This window comes from Chaetura pelagica, unplaced genomic scaffold (genome assembly GCF_000747805.2).
Source record: "Chaetura pelagica isolate M959 unplaced genomic scaffold, ChaPel_1.0 scaffold316, whole genome shotgun sequence".
In the NCBI taxonomy this organism is placed as follows: Eukaryota; Metazoa; Chordata; class Aves; order Apodiformes; family Apodidae; genus Chaetura; species Chaetura pelagica.
Genome location: NW_009953497.1, coordinates 1,338,626 through 1,359,520, shown reverse-complemented (window position 1 = coordinate 1,359,520; position 20,895 = coordinate 1,338,626). Strand labels below are relative to the sequence as shown.

The window sequence follows — 20,895 nt, the reverse complement described above, 5'->3', positions numbered from 1 at the left end:
GAATGCCACAAAGCCACTTTCCTACATTGTGGGATTTGACAATGATGGGAGTGTCAGGGATGTGACACAAAGATATGACCCAGTGTGGATGACTGCAACAAGGAAGAGCCGTGTTGACCGTGAGTGGTGGGAAGACACACTTCAGCTGTATAGAAGTCCCCATGTGGAAAGAGACATGAAAGAGGAAAATGAGGTAAATGGAAACAGGTTATTCAGAACATTTAGTGCCAAAGGTCCAGTCCTTTGGTTCTCATTCAGGCAAAAATCATTAGGAATCTTCATGAGGAAGGAAGTTTGGATTTGAGCTTGAAATGATCATATTGAGCATGTTTTAAAGGGAATATACAAAACAGATTAAAATAATATCAAGTGGGGAATCTTCAGATGAATCTGGATAGCAAACATACTGGACAGTCCAGGCTGGCAACTGACTGTGGTTTCTGTACAGTGTAGCATTACTCTGCTTGGAGAAAGTCTTCAAAATACATAGATCTGGTACCTATCTCCAACAAGAATGCTTTGTTGGCTCATCTAATTAAGTTTCGGGTGTTTTTTTCCTCTGATCCATACTACAGTAATTCTTACTTTCTTATAAAGGGTAGTGCAAGAGAGTAGTGATATCACTCTTCTTTGTACAATTCCTACAGTTTCAAGTCAAGCTTCAAGATCAACCTCTACCAACAGCAATTGGGGAGTACAAAAACCACCCTCTTTATGCGCTGAAGAGACACCTCTTGAAATATCAGGCCATTTATCCTGAGTCAGCTGCTATCCTAGGGTACTGCAGGGGGGAGGCTGTCTACTCCAGGTGAGTGGTGCACCTTGTTATGTGAAACTGTGATCTTTGTAACAAATTGAAGAACTAATTTGTGTGAAGAGCATGGTGGTATCAGCAGTACTCTCAGACCATGTACATAGATAGAGCGAGACATTTAGCTGCTCAGACAGCATTTGCTTATCACTTAGATATAGCTTTTTTACCATTTCTAACATGAATAATAGTTTGGAATTCTTTTATGGAGACACTCCAGAAATCTTATGGTTGCTTCCTTCTGGCCTTTTTAGAGACTGTGTACACACACTGCACTCTAAGGACACTTGGCTGAAGCAAGCTCGGGTGGTGAGGATTGGAGAAGTGCCTTACAAGGTTAGAGTTTGATTTTGTCCTGTGCAACCTGTCTGTCCTCTGAAGTTCAAGCTCAGTTCTGTTTTGTTTTTTGCCTTCTCTGTCAGCAGGTGTAGATTTGTCCCTTGCGTGCATGGCTTGTGATAGCTGCATCGTGAATCTGTCCACCTACTGTGCCTATAGATCCTATATATTCTACCCAAACCCCAATTATCTCTTCATCCCACACCAACAGTGTCTAGCAGAACTGCACCCTTTTCATTTTCTTCAAATGCATCCTAGTGTTTTATATGATCTGCAGGCTCTGGCTCCCTGTTGCACACCAGTGCTGTGGATTATCATTTATAACCAAGAGGTACTGAAGCTAGGAAGTACGACATTTCTTGTCTTCCAGAGCCTTCTCTTTTGATGTCCTAGGAAAGTCTGAAATCACTGGCATTTTCTTACTGTGGTATTATAGGCTTGGTTGTTGTATTTGCACAGATGGTGAAAGGCTTTTCCAACCAGGCCAGGAAGGCACGCCTTGCAGAGCCCGCAAACCGGGACAAGGAGGACCTGGCGCTGTATGGTCGCTGGCAGACAGAGGAGTATCAGCCACCTGTAGCAGTGGATGGAAAGGTAACTAGGGAGGCAGAGAACTGGTGTTAAAAGAAGTATTTTGTATGGAGCTGAGGACTTTATTTTTCCAGAAGTTGCATGTTTCAGAGGTGACATCAGTAATTACATCTGGATTCAGGATTAAGAGTTCTGAAGTAACTGTACCCAGGAGGAAATGGTCAAAACTTCACTGAGGACTTTGTTTCCTGCATACAAGTAATGGGTGCTAGCAATGCAGACTGCTAACTATGATTTTGTTAATGTAATTTTCCCAGCCCATGTTTGTTTTGCTAATTCTCTGCATTAAAGCCTAAGTAACAAGGTTTGGGCAGAGGACATAGCTAGGAGATAACCATGAAGCTAAAATGTAGGATTGTGCCTTGTCACGTGGATATTAATTCAATACTGGGTGGAATGTAGCAGGTCAGGAGGAAGCAGTGTCCCTGAGTTGCAGCAGGGATTTTCACCTCTTTTCAGAGAGCAGGATGACCACCATTTCTCTTTATTTTTTATAATAACAGGTTCCTCGGAATGAATATGGAAACGTCTATCTCTTCCTGCCATCCATGTTACCCATTGGCTGTGTGCAGCTGAGACTCCCAAATCTGAACAGATTGGCACGGAAGCTGGACATTGACTGTGCTCAAGCCATCACTGGCTTTGATTTTCATGGCGGCTACTCACACCCAGTGTATGTGAAGCTTTCTTGTAGCTTTCAGATTGTTATGTCCTGCAGAAGCTGTTAAGAAGTTGTATACCCTGTGCTAAGGAGTACATGTGATGAGTTACAGCCTTAGATCCTATGAAACAGACAGTTCTGTCAAGATTCAGGAGTTTTTGGTGTGGCTGGGTCAGCAGGCATTTGCTCCCTTTCTTTTTTCTTCTAGTAGATGACAGAGGATTATGTTCTCCTTCCTAGTACTGATGGCTACGTTGTCTGTGAGGAGTACAAAGAGATCCTCATTGCTGCCTGGGAGAATGAACAAGCAGAAATAGAAAAGAAAGAGAAGGAGGTGAGAGTTATTTTTGCAGCTTCCTTATTGTTACATTTATTAAGTAAATTTCATTGGAACTGTGGACAGTCAAACAAGGGTGGGATGTGTACACAACAAACACGGAGCTCCATGATTGTGAGGAGGTAGTTGCAGCTCCCAAATGCCCCATTTTGGGCTTCCTGTCCAGGCTGCAGTGGGATGTGATACAAGTGTGTGGCAGTATCTGACAGAGTGCATACTCTGGAAAAGTTTTCCATGGCTGTCAGGAAACAAAAATGAGGAATACACATATGAGGTTGAAGTTTTGGAGGTGGTTCTGGTGTAATTTATGCAGTCATGGTGCACATTAGAAAGTGACAGTAATTCATGTATTTAGCAGATAATTGAACAGCAGAACATTTTACTCTTAAGAGAGTAAAATGGCCTATAATCTTTGAATGAGACACATTGAAGTTGGTATGTTTTATAATGGCAGTTTAGCATCTTCAAACTTCCATTTTCTGAGGGTAGAAATACATTGAAACTGACAACAGTGCATTTTTCTCTTTTCAATAACAATCCCACACAGAAGCGTGAGAAAAGAGCTCAGGGGAATTGGAAGCTGCTGACAAAAGGACTTCTCATCAGAGAGAGACTGAAGCAACGCTACTCCATCAAAGTATTCTGCATTTCTATAAGTCATTTTTTTTTCAGGATGATACTTTTCTGCTAAGACACTTTTTTCCATAATTTCCAATGTGTTACATGTTATGTCTAGCAATAGAGTGTCAAATTTCCAAAGTGTAGGTGCTCAGAAATCTTTCTCTTTCCTGTTGTTAGCATGTGACTAGCAACTAGTTAGAAAAATTCATTGTGGTCATGTCCAGGAAAGAAGATAGTCTTTCCCAAAGCATCACTTTTTTGGTATTATTTTCTGGTTTGACATACCCTCATCCTAGATTTATTCCTCCAGGCCACGCAAGGAACTAACAGGGTGAAAGGGGGCTGCTTTTTTCTTATGAAGTTAGATATTTTCATTCTTAATCTTTGAGACAGGTGAAAGGCATGATCTATTTAAAGCGTGTTTATTTTCATTCTTCCACAGTGAAAAATGTTTTGCTTGTGTTGAAAGAATGCTTGACATCCAGGAATAGAAATACAGTGCTTTGGGTGAGCAGCTCAGACCAGAACAGGCAATTTTTGTAATGTCATTAAGTGTCACTGTGGCAGAAGACAAGCCCTTTCAGAAAGGGGTAGTTACCAGTGATTTCTAGAGCAACTTTCTGATTTTCACACCTGTTTTTTCCAGACTGAGCCATCAGCTCCTGAGTCAGAGAAAGGAGCTGGATTCTCTTCTGATGAAGAAGGAGGTCAAAGTTCAGAGACTGCAGTGGAGAACATGGCCATTTTTTGGCCTCAAAATCGCCAGTTAGAGAAAAAAAAAGAAGAGAAGACAACCAGAAAGAGCAAGCGAGAAAAGAAAGAAGAAGCAGCACAGTTGTTCCCTTTTGAGAAACTGTGATGGGAACAAGTGTTTCTTTGCCATTTTCCAGAGGCAAGAACCCTGGTGACACCAGAAGTATCCCTTGCCAGTTAAGGACTTAGTCTCCCTGTGCACTTGTGTTTCTGAGCTATCAAGAACCAGCCTAATTCAGTATCAAGAGTTTCTTTTGCTGTCACAGGTAATTAGGTTCATGCTTTTATCCTTGGGCTTAGGAGAAGCAGATGTGCAGTTTTACCTTCTGAGAAGATCACTTTGAGCTGTTGAGATTTTTTGCTCTTTTGTATCACTCAGCATTAGAAATTCTGTTTTCTGAGGCATTCCTTTCATTAGCACTGTCTTTTCCCATTTTTACCCTTTCCATTTTTTTCTCCTTGCCCAGAACTAAAGCATGAGGCTGCTATTTCACAGTGTGTGGTGAGCTGGCCAAGGTACTACTGACACCTTCTTTGATTCATACTTTATCCAAATCAGTGGTGAGGTCAAGTCCTAGTCTTACTATCTCATCATCACAGAAGGGGAAACACTTCCTCTAAGGTGTAAAGCACACAATCAAGCTGGGGAGGAATCTGAAAATGCACTTTCTTAAGAATACCTGCCTTTTTGAAAACCCAAATTTTGGCTTTTCAGCCTATAACCTTCCTTTACTTTCAGAAGTCCTGTGCATTAGAAGGGAGAAGCCCTGTCCTCATTTCAAACTTAAGTTTAAATGTCTTACTTAAGTAATTTGAACATATTTCTATTTGTTTTGTTTTACACAAGACCATGTGGATATGTTCTGGAGCAAAACCATGTATAACTGTCTGTCACTGTCAGAAGCAAAATTCATTGCAACCAGAGAGCTCTTGTAAATGTTATCCTGTAGTTAAACAATTTAAAAGCTGTTAAGAGAGGAATGTTAAATCTACACAAGCTTTTCCTGTGGTTCTGTTATAGAAATGCTGATCTGTCTTTTGCAGTGTTTTTATAACTAAATTACACTGACAACTGTCTCTTCAAAAATAGAGGGGAATACAGTTTAGTCATTGCTGGACATTGTTACAGAGGAAAAACTGAAATGCTAGAAAGTGGCTTACATTTAATCCTGGTCAGATAAAATCTATTTTTGTACTGCATTTGTAGAACAAAATAAAGTATGAAAGAATAGCGTTGTGTGTTACACCTCCCCTCCTTCTGGCACATTCCTCTGTAAGCCGCTCTGTTTCCCTGAAGAGCTCTCATGCAAGGATAAGGACACATCATGGTATTTCCAGAAGTCACAAACTGGGTCCCAGGATGTCCCCTTGTTTTAAAGTTAATCATCTTCATGCTGAGTTTTTTAGCTTTTGTCACCAAATTCTAAATTAATTTTTCAAAAAGCAACCTAAGTTGGAGAACAGACCTGGCCTGTATATAAGGCTTCAAGAAAAATTCTCCATCTTAGATGAACTTGTAACACTGCACTGGGAACAGCAGCTGCAATTCCTCCTGTGTTAGTCACTGTGCCGATTAGCGGGCTACGCCCTCAGATGAGCACTTTGAATGTGAGGGCCCATGTCCAGCTCCTGCTGGGACTGGGAATTTTTTGTCTTCTTAAAATGGGAGCGGGTACCAGCTGTACCAAAGCAACTCAGTACTTCCTAATTTGGGACACTCAACACATACACAAAATTATGAGTCTAGGCACTATTTATAGTCAGTGGGAAAAAGAGACAATAACATCTTCAGAGAACAGGATCCTACTCTTCTTCTCTGCAGGGAACCAGCTCTAACCTAAGCATGCAAAAGATGAGAGAGTAAATATGCTTTAGAGGAGACAAAAGCAAAAAGGAAGACGGACAGATCAGGTACATGTTCTGTTAAGATTTCAGTATGGAAGAAAGGGAAATACAGCTTCAGTACTTCCTATGGAAAGGTTTGTGTACCTGCAATGAAAGCAGGCCTGGGAAACATGAAGCTCCTGTCTGGGAAAAGAGCCTTACTTTATTGTGCACCATTCCTGTGCACACTAGTATGTCTGACAAAAGTATTTTTAGCTGTTGAATGCAAAGCTCAAACCTTCCATCTCATCCAGTCAGGTTGAACCATCTTATTTTTCAAATAATCTTACAGAGTCAGGGACATTAACTTCAGTAACAGGGAGTAAAACCACGGCAGGCTGGAATCAGCCTTTCATCCCATAACAAGTATATAGACCAGATAGTGGCTGTGCTGGTATTAGGAACTTGCTTCCCAAAATGGGGAAGTATTTGCATGCTGAACAAACCCCAATTGCACCTTTATCTCAACCAGCAATAGAAAACTATTTCACGTGGAACTACAACCTGAACATGAAACATGCATGCAGTACTTACAGGTAATAAAAAGCCCACAGACCAACCTTTTGAAAACTGTAATTTATTAAATATACAAAAGCTCAGCACTTCCGTAGAAAATTGTATTTTCATCTCTAATACAGTAATGCTGGTTAGTTTCCTTGCAGCACTGGTAAAATAGCAGTCCAACACTTTTTCTCAGTGGACTGCAACTCTTAATGGATGCAGCAAAAGCTGGTGTTGGGGGCAGCAGGAAGGTCACCCAGCATTGCCAACACACGTTGGCTGCGCACATGAGACCATGAGCACTTCCTATAACCTCTGGCTCACTGCTGCCTTTACCAGCAGAACCGAGCCAGGAGACTGAATTGACAATGTTCAAATACTAGAAGAATTAAGGCTAATTCTAATAAAGTAATTACCACTTCTTAAAAAATATATTATTTATAACTCAATTCTCTATTTCAGTACCAAGTGTAGCTAACGTTTGCTCGTACGTACATTCAAGTGAAGTTCCTTTGTTACAAGGGAACACATTTCTCCTGATGGTCCTAATTGGATTTCACAAAGACATGATTTTTTAACTGAATTATGAATACTTACAGGAAAAACAACATATTGTAGTGTAGGGGCACATCTGGAACCCAGACTCTAGCTAGGTGGAGAGAGACTTAATAACAGAGCAAGCTAGTCTCTAATCTCAAGTACTGGTTACAGCATAAATATGTAAACACGAGCCATCACAACACTACAAGAAGACATTCCTCTAACAAAGCTCAAAATTTAGGCTACTAAAATACAGGAAATCTATCAGGCAAAACTGGTTTCATTATTTTAACTTCATTGAGTGCGTTCATTGTCCTCACAAAGTGAAACTCAAAGTGACAGTATACACAGAAAAAAAATTCCTAAATATTTCCAAGCATATATATTCAATTACAGAAGTTGATTTTGTTTCATGGGAACATGTTTCATTTTAAACCTCCCAGTTTCCCCTTAAGTGCAATTTGAGGTTAAATTTCTGAAATTGTACAGTCCACACTATCATTTTGAATGCTTAACCAAGAACAACTTCAGAGCCTTCCAAAAAGCTGAGGGAAATCCATGCTTCCTGAAAAATCTGTCCTACCTCAGAGCACTGCTAAGCTGGCCACTCATTATTTCAAGTTACTTTGAAAATCCTCAGTCCAAAAGCATATATTTTATAAAAGTCTTGCGTGAAATTTGACTAAGGTGTGTTTTCCCTTTGAACACATACACTTCCAAATGCCAAAGAAGTGTATACGATAGATGCCTGTGCATGAAAAGGCAGCAGAGACAGGGTTTGTCAGACATATTTCCTACGGATACCTAATCACTGCCCATATGCTGAAGGTGGCACTTCTTCCATATTACACAAGGTGTCCCAGCTGGCACTGAGGACTTGCCAGTTATTGAATCAGGGAATTAATAATTGGTAAGAGGTATAAATCTGCTTGTTCACCAATTTACAAGGACTACAAACACTCCAAAATGCTCCTTTCCCCAATGCCAATGTCACGGACTTCCCACAAATAGCATCCTATAGCCATATTTCCCATGGATAACGTGTACCAACAACCACATCCGGACGCCCTCTCCAACGCGTGGTGCACAGTGCTGAACTGTGATAGGCTGGAAGCATGCTGCAGTGCCCAGGACAGAAATGCACTTGAGAAGTTTCTGACAAGGACTCAACACAAAACCTCACCACCTTCTTCTCACTGCTGCTTCTTTGGTGGAACACGAGATCTTGCAACCACAATGGGAACGACAGAGAGCAACCCGATGAGCAAAGCCCAGAGAGGGCGGTAGAAGAGCCAGCCAATGGAGATGGTCAGCAGGGACAGTGAGCTGGCTACACAAAAGGCAAATGCTTTTAATCCAATGTTAACCAGGTCTCTGACCACAGGAAACCAGTCCACTGCAGAAAGAATGAAACAAGGAATAAAGTAGTTGACGACTGTTTAAAAAGTCTTATTCACACCTAGGATTTGCACACTAAATATTGCAATCCAAAGGCAGACTGAAATTATTTATCAAGAGCACTGGATGAGGCATTTCAGCAAAGTATCCTCAAGGCTTTTGATAATTAAGGAACAGCTAAATATAAGGCAATAGTATCCTCATGTCTTCAGACAGGAAGTAATCCAAAATTAAGTCTAAAGACTTGTCCAAGGCTTGAGAGGCAGAGATAGCCTTGCAGCTATGGAATAAATCTAGGGCAACTCATGCAATATGCTAGCACAAAAACTAATTTCTGGCAACAATACATCTTGCAGTAGCATGTATATAAATATATTTTTAAAAATGTTCACAGCTACAAAGCAGATGATAGGTTTGATGTCTGAAGTTCATACAGGTTTGAGGCACTGTCCTGCTTTTCTGTAAGTTTTTATTCCTGCATTTTTCTACTTTAAAAGGATAAATGAAAGCTTTCCTTGCTCTTTGTTCACTGCAGTGTACAACAACCAAACACAAAGACATGTTACTATCCAACTACTAATTAAGACCTATTGGGGGGAAGACTGGTGATGCAGAAAGCAGCACCTTAATTTAGACTTGAAAGAACCAGCCCGTGTGCTTCCGCTTCTGAGTTTAGTAATAAGCACTGGGCTTTGATCTTCTGAGACTGGCAATAGATATTTGCATATTTTCTTTCAATGTTCACAAAGCAGCCATCCAGTTCTGGGATCCTGTTCATCTGCAATTGCCTACAGTAACTTTCAGATCCAATTCAATTCGAGTTCAAACCAGATTCCTCATGACCTCAACATTAATTAAATGCATATGGGAGCAAGAGAAGACCTCTCTAGGGATTATGATCCTATTTCTAAATGCTTTTTACATTTCTGTAAAAAAACCTTACCCAAAGTATAAAAGATTCGGGTCATTAGGCTGATGCCCACAAACATGGACAGCCAGCCTGCTGCGCGGAGAGCCCAGGTCTTCATGGTGTTGCTCTCATGCTCTTTCTGGAACACTTCCTGAAATCAAACACCATTACTTGCAGCCTCTTTCCCAGTTTCTTTTGGGATCCTCTTGATTCCAGTGTATTATGAGCAAATGAGACCCAAAAGCAGTTTAGGAGTACAAATTCTCTTCTATAAGACACACTGCAGCTCATTCTGCAGGGTCTTTTTGTGCAGTACTGCACTAAACTAAGACAGCCAGACAAGCACCATTCAACACACTGTAGCAACTGGCAGAAAGCACACAAGTTTCCGCTGCAAATGGATAGATTCAAAATTACTGTGGAAAATATGACATAATTAACTAAATGTAATTAAAGGAGGAACGATCTGACTTCACTGTTTGGAGGAACAGAAAAAGGCAACACACTGATGGCTGAAGAAAAAGTGCATGAAAGAAACTGAGCAGCATTCACGGGAAAAAAAGATTAAAGGTACATGTAGATTTCATCAGGCAAAGCAAAGCATCTATGTGCAAGAATTCTGAGTGAGAGTTTTTCAGAATGGGTTGTGTCCCCCTCTGGCTCCATAAAACAGACACATGAATAGGGCTAAGAGGTAACAAAACACTTAATGGGAAAAGATGTGTATGACTGATTGATTACTTGTACATACAAGTACTCTACAAATTACTCATTTGTAGTGAGTTAATTTCCAGTGAACCAGAGTTCAATCTAATGAAGATTCAGAGCTCACAGCAGAAAGCTAATTCTACTGCTACTCTGTTTCAACTCAAAACAAAGACCTTTTTAACTGCTTTTGAGAGCTCCTTTAAATTCTTGACACCTGGGATTTTTGCAGCAGGGCATGAAACAATCATTAATGAAAATAAACTTACTAAAAGGAATAAATGAATCATCAAATTGCTGGAGCATGCAGGATTTATTGGAGTATAATGCTCTGCCTGAAGGTTTTTTTCCCAACCAGAAGAGTAATAAACAATTCAAACAAGCCTAAACTCCTGTTCTTAGAAGCTGAAGAAAGGATTGCTCCTGCAGTTTGTTTCATTAAAGCCTAATTTTTACAGTTTTTATAAACAACCTTTTCAAAAGCGTGTGCTTACATATGTAAATGGAAAATTACCAAAGAGCAAATAAAAGCTGAACGAGAAGGTACAGAAACAGCCTCTAAACCAAGGGGTGTTCAGCAGCCACAAGTCACACAAGAGGATTTAAAAAAAAAAATAATTATATAGATATATATACACACACGCAGCTTCTTTTTAAAACTAAACCAAAACCCATCAGGAATAACTCTAGCCAAATTGTGTACTGCTAGTGGGTGAAGGACAGAATTTTGCTGCAACACAAAGAACATGCAGAAGCCTGGAAGGCGAACACAGGATATCACACATGGTCCTAGAAAAAGGAGAGAGAACAGCCAAAGCTTACCATCCATTACCTCCTTCTCTACAGCAGGTCTGAAGGAGAATGACAGCTTATTTCCCTGCTGCTTCTGCACTACCATCTCCAGTTTTAACCCTCCACTAGTACAGTGTGGTATCTCACCTCCACAGAGAGATCTCCAAGGTAGAGAATCTGCAGGACATCTCCAGATTTGGTGTGATATGGAACCAGCTGATCACCTCGCTGACGAGCAATCACAGTCACCTTGGAAGAAAGGGAAAAAGGATTTACTGGTTACTGAGTTGGGAACAAAGTCTGCAAAACAAAGAAACAGCTAAAGACTCACCTTATCAGCAGAGCCCAAATGAGGGTCATCTCCACTCAGACCTGCATAGAAGAATGAGACACGAAGGTCTCCTACCTACAAACAAGAGAATATTGGAAGTCAAGAAGTATTTATTTACTAAGGAAAAGCAACTCTGCATGGGAATACCCTTTATGTATCAACACTTTCTGAATGTTTATGTCAAGCAAAAGGATATCCAGAAAGATTTCCAAGCCATTTCTGTACTTCTTTTAGGCCTGATAGCCAAAATAGGGTAACTCAAATGCTGTTCTGCAATACCCACTCTGATTTAGCTGAAGGAGCACATGAACACCAATGAGGTCCTATGTTCATCCCTTGTCATTTCAATCTTTTGGCAGAGGAGGGCAGGCAGCAGAAGCTGACAACAAGCTATTTCACTGTACTCTGTTCAGTAGAGCAAGACAGGTAGAACCCAGCACCATCCTGTGTCTTTCCATTTAAAAGCACAGCAGACTCAAGAAAATGGAAGACAAAGCTTGCAGGATCAGAAGCTCCCTGCAAGTGAAGCACTCTTGCTGATGGACTATATTAAGTTTCTCATCTTAAGTGATGGTCTGCACTCCAATTTCTACATATTTAAATAAAAATGGGACACATCCCAACTTCCTTCTTCACATAACAGTAATCACTGCCTTGGTTTATCTTTCTCATCTTACTTCTGGACGCCTGGGGTTATCGCTGTGGTAAAAGTAATCTCCTCCTCGGGTGACATCAGCATGTGGATCCTCCAGGTTTGACAAACTCAGCTGCTTGAAGTTATCAATTTTCTCCACAAGACCTAAGCAGAATAAAGAATCAAGCTTAGGTCCAGTGTCTAACATGGAACAGGCGATTTGCTGGCTGGTTTCCTGATTAACACCTGAAATGACTGCCATTGTGGAAAGCACCAAAGTTTGCTCCTGCTGCACCAGCAGGCACAAAGCCAGTACAAAACAGTCCTTACCCTTGGAGAGAACAAAGCTGCCAACCTGGACGACAGGTGAAACTGCAGTGAAAGACTCCACAGCCATGGCACTGGGGAACAGAGAGAGTTCCCAGTTAGTCCCAGAATTACAACCAAACTCTTGAACTACATAAAGTACAGCAATGTGGGGAAATAATGGGAGGTGGAAAGGATTATGAACATGCTCAAGTGACCTGCAGATGAAGTGTAGAAAACCACATATATCATACTAATTGCTGTTTATCTTTGTGTGTTACACAAGTAGAACATCTGTGTTAAGATAAAACATAGGCCTGTAATAGTCAGCAACGCTCTATCAAACATACTGGAGATTGCTGTCCTGCCATGAATTAGATCAAAGCACAGTGGTAAACTCCATCCCGGAAATACAGATGGAAACAGGAGGTTCAGTGATCCTCTAGCAAGGATTGAGCTCATCAGTGTCCCCACCTGTGTGCCCCTGCCCGGGTGCTGCTTTGGGGATCCCCAGGCTGATGAGGTAACAAAAATAAATTTCCTCCTGGCATTTCATCTGTGGTTTTGTGGTTGTTCCTGCATCCTGCCTGTGCCAGCTCACACAAGCACATAAAAGGTGCTGTGTCAAACCTCAGGAGAAACTCAGGGCTGAATGGCTGTCATGATGTGAAAACAAATCTATCAAGAAATTATCCAGACTTCACAGTGCTGGAGCCATTAAAATAAATTAAGACAAGATATGACTGCCTGATCCCCTGGCCTGACCTTCCATTCACACTATAGAATGTCACTAGTTTTTTTCTGTACCAAACCCATAATGGGTTGAAACAGAGTTCAACCCTTTGGAAGCTGTTCAATGGTGATATAGAGGTTCTGAGTGACAACAAATCAATAACATTCCTAGATTAATTCCTGCAACACTTAACTATGCTCATAAATGCACTTTATTTCTCACCTGAATTGATTTAGCTTCTGCTGTCAACTACTACAACTTATCTGCTAAATTAAGAAACCTAGATCATAAACCTTCTCAATATAAAAGTACTTCTATATCATGTCCAAGTTAATTAAATTCCAAACTCAAGAATTCTTACAGACTTCATTCTCCTAAGTAGTAGTTCTGGAATCTCCTTGGCACTAAAAAACAGATTCTGTTTTCACAAATTTCTAATTTGCATAAAAAGATAAGATGGATGGAGGGAGGAAGGCAGGTAGTACACACTTAAAATAGAGTCTCATCAATGCTAAGAAGGAATTCTAAAGTTCAGCATGTCTGTATACACTGTGTTGTCTCAGGAAAGGATCCAGCACAGTATGCTCAATCTCCATGGTTTGTACCAATGCAACTCAGATGAAAAGTTCTCAGCCACAGCATTTTCTAAGTTATGTACTACAATAGCACTAAATAAAAAATGTTTCTTACTCTCAAGTGGAGATTTGCATTTACTGGAGAAGGCTTGGAGAATTTTCATTAACAAAATATGCACGGAGAGGAGATAAAGCAGGTATGTTATCTGTGCATCCTTTTGTCTATTATCTCTCATCTAAACTAGTCTGCTAGCTGGGACTTATAATAAAAAACCTATAGATCCTTGCTCTCCCTCCTGAAGCAGTACTTCCAAACAAAGGACACTGTATTTGCATAGGCTCACAGAACCAAAACAAAGTTCCAGAGATTCTGCAGATTTCAAAGTTTTGTTGAAATCCTGTTCCTACTATCTCTCTGGCTCTACTTTTCACTCACACACTGTGTTTTTTGCCAGATGGCATCCTGCATCCTAAGGAACCCAGCAGGTGCTGTGAGAATGACACAAAAGCTAAAACTTAGCATTAAAAATGGCATGCTGTTGTGTAACTACAATGCTGCAGATGAGAGATACAAGAAACAAATTATTTCTGGGTGATTGCCACAAATAAGCCTGTGAGCTCATCCATGCTAACTTAGAAAGCAGCAAGTGGTATGACAAGCTCATGGGATGGCTGCTATGCTAGCCCGGTACTTGGAATAGAGAAAAGAATTAGTAATAGACTGCACTAACAGACAATAGAAGTCAGAAAGGAACCCATTCAAGTTCATAGAATCATAGAATCATAGTTCTCCTATGTGGAGACCATATGGTCCAAAGGTAACATAATAACAGCCTGACGTCCAGCCATCACTGATGCGTAACTTAATTCTAGTTCCACCAGGCAGCTTTGGACTGATCTTTAATTTCTCTGTGCCTTAGTTCTCCCAAATACCAAAGACCAAGTTTCCATCTACTTCATTGCATCAAAAAGACAAGTCCATTAGTTTTCCTCTTTGCTCAGGTTCAGTCAGAATCTAGTGACTGTGCTAGATGGCAAATTACCTGGGGTTTTTGTGTCCAATTTCTCGATCAAAGTTTCTGCTGTTCACAATTTCTGATTTCCATTCCGTATCTAAAGAAAAGCATATGAAGGTTGAGAAGAAAACAGGAAAAACTGCACCTCGGATTTTAGTTACTGAAGACACCTCTCAATCAATTAATCAGTTCTAAGTTACACTTCTAACAATACTGTTTACATCAAGGTATGTATGTGATAGTCGATACGTTACTTCAATTCATCCTTCTGGCATATTAATAAGGAACAGCATGATTTAGGAAAAAATGGATTTCAAGGATAAAATGGTATCTGAAGTTTGCACAGTGGGGGATTTGCTGTTGGCATCTTTCATGACCAGGCTTTGATTCCTCACTCCACTCTTTGGGAATAATCTGGTTTTGTGAGGAAAGGCGCAAGCTTTGCTGGAACTAGCAGACTTCACTGCACTCAAGGAACAGACAGAAATGGTATCTGTATGTGCTACTGTCAAAAACACATAATGCTGCCTTTGTTCTGGCCACAGCAGCCTTCTTGCATCTCCAGAACAGACTCCAGTAGGTTCCTCATAACTCCTACAAAACTAGAGTCCCTTTTTTGAGCAGCTTCTATATTAAATATAGCTTGCTCTACTTCCATGAAGGGGAGGATCTGGAGTGAAGTTGTGCTTGGGAAAGGGTGAGAGCAAATATGTTTACTCAACAGCTGAATCAGTAACCAAATATCTATTTTCATTGGCAATAAATGAAGTTAATTTTCTCCGAGTCTGGTTTGCCCACAATGGTAAAATTGGTAAGCAATCTCTCTATCTTTATTTCAATCCACAGATGCTCTCATTCGTCTTCTTCCCAATCTCTGCCTTAGTCCCACTGAGGGTGAGTAAGCAAGCACCTGTAAGGGTCCTTGGCTGCCAGTCAAGGCTCACCCACCACATCCAGTGATAAGACACTTTCACTGGACAGAATCCATCAGTCTTGAGAGGTCAGCTGTTTTTTGTTGGTGTTTTAAATGGCACTGTGTTTTGTTCCCTGCTACTGTAAGTCTGTATTTCACAGCTCAAAACTACCAGCTTCGCTCCTTATGCATCTGCCTGCTGCAGGGTCTCATGCTTCATGGAGCTGGGGTGCTTTTATGATCACACCCAGAAACTGCTGCACACCCACGTTATGCATCCATGTGCTTTAATCAGAGATAAATAACGCACAGAGACTAATCTCCAGATATATACGATGACTCACAGTACTTTTCTGCCACTGGGTAGATCAAAATAATGCTCCTGCCAAAATAGCATTTGGCAAAAGCCACAGAGCACATCAGAAGGTGCTGGTGGTTTTCATTAGCTGGTATCAACACCTAAACGGACTCTCAACTAGCTGTCTTACAGACTGGAGCTACACTGTTCTTCCTTGTCTGTTCTCCTGCTCATGCCTGACAACGTCCAGTTATTCCACTTCTGAAGAGTAATCTCAGGTGTAGCTTTTAAGAAATTGCCACCTCTGTCCATCGCCTGAGGACCTTATCTCTGGAGCATCCTATCCTTGGATGCTGCTCTGAACCTCTAGCAGTTCTAAGACAAGACAGATTTTTCTGTAGTAGTTGCTAACAGCAAACCTACTTTCACCTCAGTTATGCCAAGAAAAGGAGGCCCTGGCATTTGTTTAGGAAACAGAATTTTTGCTTCTTTCTTTACATTCCTTTGCTTCCTTTCCCAACAAGAAAAAACGGGATTTACAACAAAAATCAAAACACATACATGAAAGCCCAAAGTTACATGCATAAAAGGGACTTTCTGTTGTTCAACTTACTGTATGAATACTTTGTCTCTTTCTTAATCTCACCATTCTCTTCATATTCCCTGCAGAGAAAAGAGGTGGGATGAGAACCAAAGCAGAGCACATACACCCCTGCTCAGGGCAGAATACACTTAACAAACGAAATGTACAGACAGCTCACTGGCAACACAAACATATCTTTACAAGTCAACTAACTCTTCTCTGAAGTACCTCTTCTGAAGACATAGATTCTCTGTAAAAGGAGAAAACTACACACAATGCTAAAAAGCCACAACCCTTTTATTCCCATGTTGCCAACAAGGTGTTGGCTAGATTGATGTAGAACATCAAGTATTAAAGATAGTGACACAAGCTGAGCTAAATCAGCAAGTCTCTTATGCCACACCATAAGTGTGTTAAAACTGAGAAGTTATTTTTCACACCTTCACAATCTCTGACTTTTTTTTTTGAGACAAAAAACATTTGGAATGTCAGACCTACATAACAGCTAATAACTTTTATACTACTGTCACTGGAATTATTAACAGAAACATTTTCCCTCTTCTGTTTGCAACTATTAGCAAAGTAGCTAACATCTCGCTACAGTTTTGTAAATTCCCTTGAAAAGATACCTAGACTGCAATATTGCATATTATAAAGTATTCTGAGTGTCTCTCCAGCAACTAGAATTTGCACCTTACTTTAGCAGTTATGGATTAATGTTGGCTTTTGATTATTAGGGATAAGGGGTAGCAGAGTCTTTTAAAAATAAAGAAATTGTGTCTTGGCTTAAGGAAGTACTTTAATTCACACACCTATGAAGTACCAAAGAAAAGAGATTTAAGAGATTGCCAAAAAGTCTCAAGTGTCCACAAGTCTGAGCACATAATCTGCCTTCTACATTAAATTGGATGTAACTGGTTTTTTTCAGTTGCTATGAAATATTCTAGTGTATGTCAGGCTGTAGGTATCAACAAACTAGTTTTTGGGTCAACGGGCTTATGAGAATTTACAATTCCTAATTGAAATAGTTGGGTTCACTTACTTTTCTAAAAAAAGTTACAATCCCTTTGGGAAATCTAAAAAAACCCAACCAAGCTACAGCGGGTAGTCCAAGAAACATTATATGAAGTTATACAAAATGAGGAAGTGGAAACACTTGATAAAAGGCCTTGGATGTTATTCAAATGTTGTCAGATGTAAATTCTGCAGCATTGACCACCTACAAGACCTGACATCTCCAAGAAAATTAAACTGACTCTAAAAAAAACCAAGAGCTCTACCTTAAGGAGCTGGGTTTTTTTCTTTGGGGGTAGGGATAGGAAAGAAAAATTGGGCTCTTGTTAATGCAACAGCTTTATGAATAAATTACTTTACAAATAGATTACTTTCACTTACTTGGACTCTTCATATTCTACCCACTGATACATTTCCACATTACGCTTAAGTTTGACAGCGTGGATGGAGAGCCCATAGCTGGGATCAAACAAAGGCTATTTAAAAATAAGGAAAACACAAGTCAGTATAAAAGCTGTACCTCACAGACTCTTAACACTATATTTTTTATATCAAACCCATGTACACACTTGACTGTACATAGCTAGCACCATGTTACACACAGCTGAATATAGTATAAAAGTTACGAAAGATAAAAAAGAGCATCTCTTTGTATCTTTGATCAACCTGACCTAAAGAATCTCCATAAAAAATGATTGTCACAGTGAAGAATAAACCAGAACTGCTAGGTAACGGCACACAGGCTTAAGTTTTTGTCCTGGTTTAATCCAGCTGGCAACTAAGCACCACACAGCCACTGTCCCCCTGCCTCAGTGGGATGGGGAAAGAAAATTGGACAAGAAAAAAAAAAAGGTAAAACCCTTGGGTTGAGATAAAAACAATTTAAAAGGACAGAAAATTAAATGAAAATAATAAAAGAGCATATGAAAAAAAGTGACGCACAATGCAACTGCTCACCAGCCACTGACCAATGCCCAGCCAGTCCCTGAGCAGCTGGCTTCCCCCTTGGCCAGATCCCCCAGTTTAACTGCTCAGCATGTTTTCTATGGTATGGAATATCCCTCTGGCACTCTGGGTCAGCTCTCCTGGCTGTGTCCCCTCCCAGCTTCTTGTGTGCCCCCACCTCCTCACTGGCAGGGGAGTGTGAAAAGCTGAATTCATTGACTTGGTATCATTCTAAACGTTATCCTACATCCAAAAGACAGTATTGTATCAGCTAGTAGGAAGAAAATTAACTCTATCCCAGATGAAAGTAGGAGTGGTTAAACCAGGAGAGATTTTATTTTGCTGGAAGCTACTGTGCTGTTTATGCTGTGTACGTGCTTCTGCAATGCACAGGAAACGTTATCACTACTGAAAAGTCAGAACTTGCAGAGCCTCTGTACTGCAAGAGCCTGAAGACTTTACAGTATCATGAACACACAACAGGTTCCCTCTACAAAGGGGAACCAAAATTATCCATCAAAGGCAGAGGAAAGGTAAACACACCTAGAAACAGCATATTGTTTGGAAGCAGGGAGACCAAGGCTGTACAGTATTTCCCTGATTCCAGGCCAAGAATGAAACTTCGGGTGGTAGCTGACAATGTTTACAGAAAAGGAGAAAAGCTACAGGTCCTCTCCCTGGATATCAAACATAATTTCAACTGACAAAAAACTTTTCCCTTCCCTCTAAGCTTGAAATAGTCATATCTTCAATATACTATTTCATTTACCTTATGTGTACTCAGAGCACCAGCTAAGTGCACCAGTCTCCCTTCATTCTGCTGAGACACACTGTGGATACTATCAAGAGGGATCACAAGAGAAAGTCCCTCATCAAGAGATTGGGCTGTTCTTAGAGCTCGTCCCTGCAATCAAGAAAAGCAAAATTAAGCTGTGGAGAATCAATGGCACAGCAGTATTTTGTGAAAAAGGTTAGCAGACAAGTGATTTGAAGACCTCAAGAAATGCTTGTGTATTCAGCCTCAAGGTATATTCTCTTGAACATCCTTGTACTTCTGCAATCCCTCCCCCTGTGTTTGACACAGTTTGGGCAGTACTTCTTACTCATGCAGCAGGACCATTAACATTGAGTAAGCTCCTCAAATACACATAGATTATTCCTGCAAGGGTCCAAAGATATTGCTCTTCAACTCTTAACTTGTTCATTGCTCAGGAATAGCTGAAAAAATTATGTCCTTTTTCCACAGACCTATAAGACTACTTGGCAGAAGTCTTCCTTACTTTACCATCATGTTATGGTGTGCTTTTTTCCTGCAAAGCCACCAAAGCTTGGAGTAGTTTTTTTTCCTCTTATAGAGGTATAAAAGGAAGTCTTAAGTGGAAATTCACAGAATTCTGCTCCCTCCCTCCAATACTGCCAAATGTATGCATGCATGTAAACATAGGAGGTTAGGATTCCCTGCTTACTCTAAGAATTTTTCTAAATCTAAAATGAATATACAAAATAGCACTAAGAATAAATAACACCCTCAATTTTGCAACTGGAATACGAATTCCTTTAACTCAATTCTAACAACTCTAGAAATGAGGACTTCATGTTACCCCAAGAGAAAAGGCTGGAATGTGGCTGGCTCATAGAACACACTTCCAGTGATACAACAGCCTGTTTCTGCACCAGCTCACAGGATTTGGATTTCATCTCTCATCACACACTGCCACTATCTATACCACACTCGGTTCTACAGGAAGACTATCTATGACCCAGTGATTTTACTCTGCTGGTAGAACACAAAGATAAGGTCCACTTCTCATGCATGAAATAATATAGCTTTAACGTGATCATTTGAGTAAGCCTATAGATGCAAATTAGTTGAATGTCACCTCAGCTGTGACATTTTAAAGCTGTGTGTAAACACTGATAGTATTTCACTTACTTCATTGGTAAAAAGAAGATAGAAAGACAGAAGAAATGTCACAAGTCCCATCAGCATGCCTCCAGAAGTCTCACTGAGCCTCTCCAGGAACCCTGGTTTGGACTCGCTTGTGATTTTAACATGTTCTTTTCTGCTGCCAGTTTCAGAGAACTGTTGGAGATAAACCAAAAATGCAACATCGGTGTGAAAGGGGAAGGCAGTCTGCTAAAAAATAAGCATTTTAGCTTTGTTAATACTGCTGCTCTACAGAGTAGCACCTCTTGCCTTGCACCAAAACTTTCTCACACATAATTAAATGTCTCATCACACTGTTGACACCAGAAATTAGTCAGTAAATAAAACTCAAACCTAATGGAAAAGAACAATTTCTACTACAGCAATTTCTCATGTTTCCTCAAGCCTTCTTCAGCCTGTCTCTAGGTTCCCTCCTTGGTGTCCACACCCTGTATTCAGACCATGGCAAATTGAGTAACGCCAGAATTCCAAACTAGCTAAAGCACAGCTATAAATAACGCGCTGCATTTTACCTCACGGTGGAAAAGTGCCTGCAGGCTTCCAAACAGCTGCAACAAGAAGAGCCAGCTTACAGCAACACCGCCGCTGCTGTCCTAGCCCGCGCCACATCAAAGCACAGAAGCCCAAGGGGTTATAAACACCAGCGCTCTTTGTGTGGGGAACACGCGAGAAGTAACTTCAGACGAGCACACGCAGCCAGGGGAGGGGGTGAGGCTCCCCTGGCCCGGGGATGCCGGGCGGGGTGTGACCGCGGCC

General features: G+C 40.6%; 2 protein-coding genes across 2 annotated transcripts in view; one reads left to right on the top strand and one right to left on the bottom strand.

Moving 5' to 3' along the window:
* The window catches only part of XPC (xeroderma pigmentosum, complementation group C), a 10,250-nt gene extending 5,952 nt beyond the window's left edge, over positions 1–4,298 (top strand). The window contains exons 8-15 of the mRNA XM_009999287.1: positions 1–193; positions 648–808; positions 1,066–1,147; positions 1,610–1,744; positions 2,245–2,414; positions 2,643–2,736; positions 3,287–3,376; positions 4,007–4,298. Coding sequence (XP_009997589.1) covers positions 1–193; positions 648–808; positions 1,066–1,147; positions 1,610–1,744; positions 2,245–2,414; positions 2,643–2,736; positions 3,287–3,376; positions 4,007–4,219 — 1,138 coding nt within the window. The 3' untranslated portion in view covers positions 4,220–4,298. The remainder of the gene's footprint in view (positions 194–647; positions 809–1,065; positions 1,148–1,609; positions 1,745–2,244; positions 2,415–2,642; positions 2,737–3,286; positions 3,377–4,006) is intronic.
* Positions 4,299–8,231: 3,933 nt separating this feature from the next.
* TMEM43 (transmembrane protein 43) overlaps positions 8,232–20,895 on the bottom strand; it is a 14,499-nt gene continuing 1,835 nt past the window's right edge. Inside the window, exons 2-12 of the mRNA XM_009999308.1 lie at positions 20,125–20,274; positions 18,961–19,095; positions 17,628–17,722; positions 16,263–16,312; positions 14,466–14,535; positions 12,139–12,209; positions 11,852–11,973; positions 11,175–11,249; positions 10,991–11,092; positions 9,380–9,497; positions 8,232–8,434 (exon numbers count right to left, since the gene is read on the bottom strand). Of these exons, the coding sequence (XP_009997610.1) occupies positions 8,232–8,434; positions 9,380–9,497; positions 10,991–11,092; positions 11,175–11,249; positions 11,852–11,973; positions 12,139–12,209; positions 14,466–14,535; positions 16,263–16,312; positions 17,628–17,722; positions 18,961–19,095; positions 20,125–20,274 (1,191 nt within the window). The remainder of the gene's footprint in view (positions 8,435–9,379; positions 9,498–10,990; positions 11,093–11,174; positions 11,250–11,851; positions 11,974–12,138; positions 12,210–14,465; positions 14,536–16,262; positions 16,313–17,627; positions 17,723–18,960; positions 19,096–20,124; positions 20,275–20,895) is intronic.